General features: G+C 63.0%; 1 protein-coding gene across 1 annotated transcript; it reads left to right on the top strand.

Annotated features, from left to right (window-relative positions):
* The first annotated feature begins 6200 nt into the window (after positions 1–6200).
* Positions 6201–7613, top strand: ABHD16B (abhydrolase domain containing 16B). The gene has a single exon (XM_059704994.1). It carries the CDS (start codon positions 6207–6209, stop codon positions 7611–7613), a length of 1407 nt encoding a protein of 468 aa, XP_059560977.1. The 5' UTR covers positions 6201–6206.
* The last annotated feature ends 683 nt before the right edge of the window (positions 7614–8296 follow it).

Genomic DNA, 8296 nt, shown 5'->3' with positions numbered 1-8296 from the left:
CTTATTCCTCCAAGAGGCCAAGTTCCCTTCTTCGCCAGCGCCTCCCCGGGGTCAGGCCGCCTCTCCACAATCTAATTTAAGGCCTAATTCCTACCCATCTTTCTGTTCTCAGCCACTGGCCCCTCTCCTGCCCTCCCCACCTCCAGGATGAGGGTTGCTGGGTTTGTTTCCTGAAAAGCCCTCCCTTGGGTAAGACCCTGCTTATGCTCAGCAAGCACCCTGGGGAGGGACAGACACTGGTGCTCAGCCCGGCCTGGCCCTGCACGGCGGGCTTCAGTGACTGTGATTCTTGTTGGGATGGCAAAGGGAGAGAATGGAGGGTCAGACAGTTCAGGTCATCTGTGCAGGGAATGACTGAGGGAGAAAGGACTACCTTCATCCTGCCCCCCTTGTGTCCATGGCAGGAGACCAGCCCAGGCCCAGGAGGGGACAGCTGGGCAGGGCCCAGCCTGAGGGATCAGGAGGCTCCTGCCCTGTGTAGGTCCCAAGGCACCCCTGGGACTTTCCAGGGGACTGTGCCCGCTGACCCCAGACTTTGCTGGGGGAGTGGGCAGGGCACAGGCATTTCCTGCCGGGCCTCCCTCCTCCCCACCCCAGGCAGAGGCCCTGCTGCTTCCTCCCCCACCGGACCTGGGGCTTTCCACACAGCCCAGGCTGCTATTTTTAGCTGAGGGAGAGGGACCAAATCCTGGCCCCACTGCTTCACCCGCAGGAGCCTGGGCAAAACGAGGGCTGGGGTTGGGCCCCAGAGGCTGCGGACACAGTCCCCTGGCAGCCCCTTCCTTTCTCCCACTCAAGTCCCCACCCCCTACACACCTGGGCAGCCAAGGTGGTGAGCACAAGGCCTCCTGTGGGGTGGGCCCAGGGCCTGGGTGGGCTACTGCCCACTTCCTGCAGCCTCACCCCTGCACTTCAAAGACGGCTGGCGGCCCTGTGGTCACTCCTCAGCTCCCACGCAGCCAGCAGAGGGGCCGGGCGAGCACCAGCTCCTGGCAGCTGAGTCGGCTCCAGCAGCTTCAAAGCAGCCAGGGTGGGCAGCCCTGCGGTCAGCGTGGGTCTCCGGCAGGGTGGAGGCCTGAAGGGGGCGTAATGGGCTCTCTCCTTTGCTTCCTCCTCCCCTCTCACAGACTTCCTGGGTGGGCTCAGACCCAAAGCCCAGATACTTTGCTGGTCCCCAGAGCCTGTCCTGGTGGAGGGGCCCCATGGGGTGGTGATGTTTTCCCATCTGCATGATGTGGGGGTCCACGTGGGGTCACCCTGGAGTGCACCCCGTTAGAGAAACCACAGGAGCCAAGGTGCGGCACCCCTCCTGGCCCTCAGGTCCCAGGCTGGGGTGAGGCTTCCTTTTCTTCCCTTTACCTCCTCCCTTCTCTCTCCACTCTTTTTTGCCTAAAGACCTGGGGCAGCCGGGAGGGGCAGGGACAGAGGAAAGAAGGGCTTGCCTGTCTGGGCCCGCCCTGGAGTGACCCGGCTCCCACCCGCCGCGGAGGTGGGCTGGACCTCGCGCCAGATCCCCAGCGGTGGGGGCGCAGGGCTGAGAGCAGCCGCCCAGAGCTCAGCCGACGCTGAGAACAGAGCGTGCCTGTGAGCCAGGGGGTGGGGGAGGGAGCTTTCAGGGTCCCCTGGGGTCGGCTCCGGGACAGTTGCCGTTTTTAATCTGTGCAGGAGACGTAGAAGGAGCCGCGACGGCTGTAACCTAGATCCGCTTCAGCGCAAGTTCGGGAGGTGCCGGCGGTGGGGCCCAAGGACAGCGGCTCCTCCAGCTGGGACCCCCGCGGGGCAGAGGGGATCCTGGCCCTTCGTCCTGTCCCCGTCGAGGTCCGCGGTGGCCTTGCAGAGTCCCTCCCCGTCCGCGACGGCTCTCCCCTCACCCCAGCCCCCACCCCATCCACCCTGCGCAGCCGCAGGGCCCCGGCTCCCCCGACTCAGGGTCAAGCAGGAGCCCCACTCCTGAGCCTCAAGCCCTACGCCAGGCAGCTGTCAGCCCACGCCGCCGGGCAGGCAGGCCTGGAGGTCACCCCCTCCCCCCACATCGGCCCTACGGGACCCCCACCCACCGCTTTCCCCTTTCGGGGCGACGGCCGACCCGGGTACTGGGAGGGGCTACGCAGAAATGCCCGCCCCGCCCCTGGGCGGTGGCTCCAGGTCCCCTCCCGTCTCCCCAGGGCCGCCGTGCGATCTGCCCCTTCGGTGACACCTTCCATCTTCCACACGGCCGCACCATCTTCTCAAAAAAGTGGATGGTTCCACAACGTGGAGGGACCAGGAGAGGTGCGCCCCCTCGCCCGCCCCCTGGGGAGTCAGAGCGTTGCCAGGAGAGGCTCCTCCGGGAACGCGGGCTCGCAATGGGCGCTGCCGGCTCGGGCTGGGAGCCTGTCTGGACCCTGGACGGCGCCCCTTGCCCTCCCCAGCGCGGGTGTTTGGAGTCCCACACGGGCGAGGAACGCGGCGGGCCCCGAGACCAGACTTTCTGGCGGAGGGGCGCCCACCCTTTCCGTGCGCTCCTCCCTTCCTCTCACCCCTCTCCACACCAGAGCCGGGGCTGCTCTCTGAGATCCAGGCCGTGGTTTCTAGATGGCCACCACCCAGCGCCTGGCGCGGTCGCACAGGTGAGGGGTCTCCAAGGGGCAGAGAGCAAAAAGTGGGGCGGATCGCCTGCCGCGGGAAGGGCTTCTGGTGCCGGCCTTGTCAACAGGTCGGCATCAGTCAACATGCATTAAACTATGGACCACAGGTACAAAAAGCACCAGCTGATCCGTTTGCGGCTGGACCAGCACCCACGCAGGACTCAGGCCAGCACGCGCTTTTGGAAAAGCAATTCCACCAGATCTCCTGGCCTTGGCCACACACCCCTTCTGTTCCGGCGGGCATCAGGGGGCTCATGGCAGCTGAGGTGCAAATAATAAAATGACCGCCCTAGTCAGGGCTTACGCTGTGGACTTTTGTAGGCAAAAAGGAAGGTGTGACAGGGCACAGCAGGGCATTTCTGGGTGCCAGGGAGGCCCGAGAAAGGACCGCTAACTGTATATCCTGTCTCACTGAATCTTGAAGAACAAAACAAGAATTAAGCACTCACCAGCCACCAAACCTGTGCCGGGTGTTACAGTGGTAGCAGGGATAAGGCCCGGCTGTGAGGGTGCCCAGCCAGGTGTGGCAGCAGGGGTGGCAGGGACCCTTCCCAGTTCATGCATGGGGTTCTAGGACCATCCCAGGAGCCTGCCATGGCCTGCACTGGAGTCTGTGAAAACGGTGCACCGCCCAGGGGACGGAGCCCAGGGAACTCAGCCCCCATCAGACCAGCTGCAGGGCTCTTGAACCCAACCCGGACTTGACCCTGACGATGGATGCACAGTGTGAGGAGAAGCTGAGCCCGGCCTGCAGGGAGGCAGGAAGAGGGCCTGGGCACGTACCACTCCCCCCACCAACCCAACATCCTTGAGGGCGCTGGGTAATTCTGTGACTCCAGATGTTCAGCAGCTGTCGTGGCCATTTCCGCCCCTTCTCTGACCCCACATCCGTCAGGAAGCGTCCCCTCCTGTCCTCAGGCTCTGAGCCAGCCCCCATCTTCCCAGCTCCCAGTTTCCTGAGCAGAGGCGTTTGTGCAGGCTCAGCTCCTGTGCCCAGCCCTGGGCCCTGCTCCTGGAGCCTGGGCCGCTGTGTTCAGACCTCCTCTGCCAGGGGCCGATCCTGCCCAGCCCCTCCAGCCTCTAGGACTGGTTTTCTCTCTCTCCATTCCTTCTCCAAGGTCGGCTTTGCAGTCTGCAGCATCAATCTGGGCCTCCAGGGGGACTGAGCAGAGCTGGCCTGGAGGGAGGGTGGGGAGAAGGCCAGAGGTCATAGAGCCCAGCAGGCTCTGTGGGGGTGGGTGCATACTTAGGTGTCTGCCTGCAGACACTGGGGGTGGGGGATGGGGGGTTGCCTCCTGGAACTGAGAACTGACAATTGTGGACATAGCCTCACCTTCTTGGAGCAGATGGGGGCATAAGAGGTCACTGCAGCTGGTCCGGTCTGGAGGCTCTTCTGGTGGGGACAGTGGGAGGAGGGCTCCCTTCCTGTCACATGCTTCCTGTCCAACAGAGCTGGTGGTTCTGGGGCACTCAGGTTCTTCATGGGTATGGGTTGGGGTGGGGCGGGGGGGCGGGGCGGTCAGGGGTCAGGCCAGACACAGGTCAAGGGCTCCAGGGGACCAGCAGCTCCAACCTGCTGACTTCTGCCCCTCAGAATCCAACCCCCGCACCTCCCCACCTCCACACCCTGCTCTTCCTGGGGAACCAAGGGCAGGTGGGCTTGGCTGAAGGAAGCCAGCAGGGAGACTGCCCCAGGAGGACAAGACTTCTGGGGGGGTCAGAACAAAATGTGGCGCATCCCACACACTGTGTGGGCGATGCTCCAGGATCCCCCACATCTGCCCGGTCTGGCTGAGGATGCAATTAGCCCTCTGCTCTGTTGGGGTTACTCCTCTGGTCTCACAAAACAAGCCTGGAGCCTCTGGGTCAGCACTGGGCCTCCCCGGGCACCCGAGTTTATGAAAGAGGTTCCTGGAGAGTAAATGCCCTGCCCTCTCCCAAGGATTACACCTCCCCTCTAACCACAGGGCCGGTGGAGGGGGGAAGGAGGGGTATTTAATGGGAGGAGGACCACCCATCCCCCCTCCTACCTCCACCCATCCTTTGACCCAGTTGTGGTGCCCAGGGGGCTCCCTCTTGGGGCAGTGAAGAGGTGGGGTGGTTGCAGGGCAGAGGAACTGGAAGGGGCCCGTTGCCCAGGTGCACCCGTGGGCCCTGAGACACTATCTGGGCCTCAGGCCCTGGCCAATGAGCAGAGCAGCCCAATCTGGAAGCAGAGCTGGGAAATCTGGGTCTCTCCAGCTGGGGGTGGATGTAGGGGGTAGAGTTGCCAGATTTAGCGAAAACCAACCGACAAACAGGGTATCTAGTATGTCCCATGCAATATTTAGGACATACTTATACTCAAAAAGTATTTGCTCTTTATCTGAAATTCAAATTTAACTGGGTATTCGGTCTTTTATCTGGAAACCCTAGGGGACAGTCAACCCTCCCAACCCAGCCTCCTTGCCCACTGACCCATGCTGCCCCCCACCCCCTAAGGGCAGGAATGCTCTCAGCTCTGCTTCCCAAGTGGTGGGGCTGACTGGGTTGCTGTGCCTAATACCCAGACACACAGGGAAACAGAGAGGGCTACTGGTCCGGGAACCCTCTCCCCGGAAGGCTCTTGGGCTGCAGGAGGCTGGCTGGCTTTGCCAAATTCCTGTTTCAGGTCCAGGCAATGGTTGAATGAGGCCCCTGTCTGGCTCTTCCCTGGCTCCCCTTGTGGCCCCTACCCTGCCACCTTTACCCTCTGGTGGACTGGCCCACTCTGGTGGAGAAAAAGGGGAACCCACTGGAGCCTTCTAGAAAAGAGGAAGATACATCTTGTGGGGGCGGTTTTAGGTGGAGGAGGGCTTGACCAGGGGCTGAAAATGAGGAACACTGACCAGGAAGGGCCCACCTGGAGAAGGTCACTGCTGTGCTGGTGCCTTTGGAAAGAGGATCCGGAACAGGCAGGGGTTTCCACCTGCATTCGCCCCTTTTCTGAGAAGATAAGGTGTGGAGGGGTGGGGGCCACACCCCTGAGCACAGGCTGCCTCCCTGCTCCAGCAGGGCCCACCAGCCGCATTGTCGGAGTTCCTGGGCTGCTCAGTGCACAGGGAGGGCTGGGGGCATCTAGCACAGGTCTGGGCAGGGAACCTCGACACCCCCTCCACTACCCCCTCCCCACTCCTATCTCCACCCCGCTTCTCCAGACTACTTTGTCTTTGCAAATGCTCAGACAGCCTGCCCCAGAGCTGCTGGGCCTGCCCCGGCTCCCTTTACCTCCAGTGTGGGAATCTCCTGCCTCTGTTTAAAGGGGAGGTGGGCGAAGCAGGGACGGGGGAGATATAGTCAAGGAGGGCCTAGGGAGGGCCTTTGTGTCCCAAGGGTGGGGCAGCACTTGAGGGCCTGGGAACCCTTTATGAGCCCATCACAGGGTGTAGCCCCTCCCCCCAGCAACAGTGACTCACAAAGCAGACTGGTGCAGATGCCACAGGCAAGGAGGCACCACCCAGGACAGCTCAGAGCGGTGCTAGCCCCTGCAGCGCCCGCTGGGCCGGGTCGGGGTCCCCGGAAACTGCGCATTAGGGTTCCCGCAGAACAGCCTCGACGCCCATGTGTATCGTCTGCTTCGTGAAAGCGCTGGTGCACGTATTCAAGATCTACCTGACCGCCAACTACACCTACAATTTCCGCAGCTGGCCCGTGGACTTCCGCTGGGATGACGTGGGCGCCCGTGCGGGGGGCAGCAGTCACCGCGCGCTGACATGCACGGCAGCTGCAGCTGGCGTGTGGCTGCTCCAGGATGCCGCGCTGGGCGGGGGCACGCCGGGGCGGCCGCTGCACGGGTCGCACAGCCAGCTGCAGTGCCTTCTGCAGCAGATCCGAGAGCTGCCCGGCCAGCTGGCCAGGTACGCGCTGGCCCACTCGCTGGGCCGCTGGCTCGTGTACCCGGGCTCCATGTTCCTGATGACCCGAGCGCTGCTGCCGCTGCTGCAGCAGGGCCAAGAACGCCTCGTGGAGCGCTACCACGGCCGGCGTGCCAAGCTGGTGGCCCAAGATGGCAACGAGATCGACACCATGTTCATGGATCGCCGCCAACACCCGGGCAGCCAGGGCCGTGGCCTGCGCCTGGTCATCTGCTGTGAAGGCAACGCCGGCTTCTATGAGATGGGCTGCCTGTCCGCGCCACTGGAGGCTGGCTACTCAGTGCTGGGCTGGAACCACCCGGGCTTCGGGGGCAGCACCGGTGAGCCGTTCCCTCAGCACGACGCCAACGCCATTGATGTGGTGATCAAGTACGCACTGCACCGCCTGCGCTTCCCGCCGGCGCACGTGGTGATCTACGGCTGGTCCATTGGCGGCTTCACAGCCACCTGGGCCACCATGTCCTACCCGGAGCTGGGTGCACTGGTGCTTGATGCCACCTTCGACGACCTCGTGCCTCTGGCCCTGAAGGTCATGCCCCAGAGCTGGAAGGGACTGGTGGTGCGCACCGTGCGTGAACATTTCAACCTCAATGTCGCGGAGCAGCTGTGCAGCTACCCCGGGCCGGTGTTGCTGCTCCGGCGAACTCTGGACGACGTCGTCAGCACCTCCGGCCATCTGCGCCCCCTGCCGTCCGGCGACGTGGAGGGCAACCGCGGCAACGAGCTGCTCCTGCGCCTGCTGCAGCACCGCTACCCGGCTGTGATGGCGCGTGAGGGCTACGCCATCGTGACCCGCTGGCTGCGCGCGGGCAGCCTGGCACAGGAAGCCGCTTTCTATGCGCGCTACCACGTGGATGACGACTGGTGCCTGGCACTGCTGCGCTCCTACCGCGCTCACTGCGAGGACAAACAGGACGAGGAGGTCTGGGGACCGCACGGGCTCGCCTTCCCGTGGCGGGTGGGTCAGGGCCTGAGCTCGCGTAGGCGCCGGCAACTCGCGCTGTTCCTGGCGCGCAAACACCTCAAGAACGTGGAAGCGACTCATTGCAGTCCGCTAGAACCCGAGGACTTCCAGTTGCCCTGGAGGCTGTAGCCTGAGTTCCCGACAGAACTAGCGTTTGTGCTTTTGCTCATCTTCAGGACCTCAGGGCCATTCCCCTCCCCACACCCCAACCAGGAAAGCTGGCTTGCCCTGGGACCCCAACCTAGTGTCTGGGAGAGGGTAAGGCATTCCCTGCTCCCTTTCTCTTCCTCCCTCAAACACTTGTGGATGTCCCAGTCTGCTCCCAGTTCCTAAAGGGAATGCAAAGATTAACCTGACCCAATTAATGGCAATGCTGTGTGATGGGTGCCTTCAACACCTCAAAATGATGGTGGGAACACGGGCTGTGGGGCCTTCGGAGGTGCTGTTTACCCACCCTGGGTTACAGATGACTCAGGGAAAGCTGAGTGTTGAAGGGTCTGTACAAGTTGCCCCTGGCTGTGAAAGGACATTGGCATCTACAAAGCAGGTCTTAGCAGCTGGACCTTTCCTGGACTGTGACACTGCTCCATAGGGTCCTCTCCCTACCTCCACTCCTGGCTTCTACAAGAGGGGTTCAATGGGACTACAGACTCAAAGTAACAGGTGCACACCATGTGGCATGTAGCTGCTGGCCAAGGTAGTGTGGGCCCACCGGCCCATGCTCCCCGCCCCCCTCCGTCTCTTGGTGCTCGCCCCTTCTCCTCCTCCGCCCTCCCCTCTGAGCCAGGCCTGGGCTAGGCCTTGTTCCTAGT

Source organism: Myotis daubentonii, chromosome 8, assembly GCF_963259705.1.
Source record: "Myotis daubentonii chromosome 8, mMyoDau2.1, whole genome shotgun sequence".
NCBI classification, from domain to species: Eukaryota; Metazoa; Chordata; class Mammalia; order Chiroptera; family Vespertilionidae; genus Myotis; species Myotis daubentonii.
The sequence above is the reverse complement of the archived record's forward strand: the minus strand, read 5'-3'. Positions and strand labels throughout refer to the sequence as shown.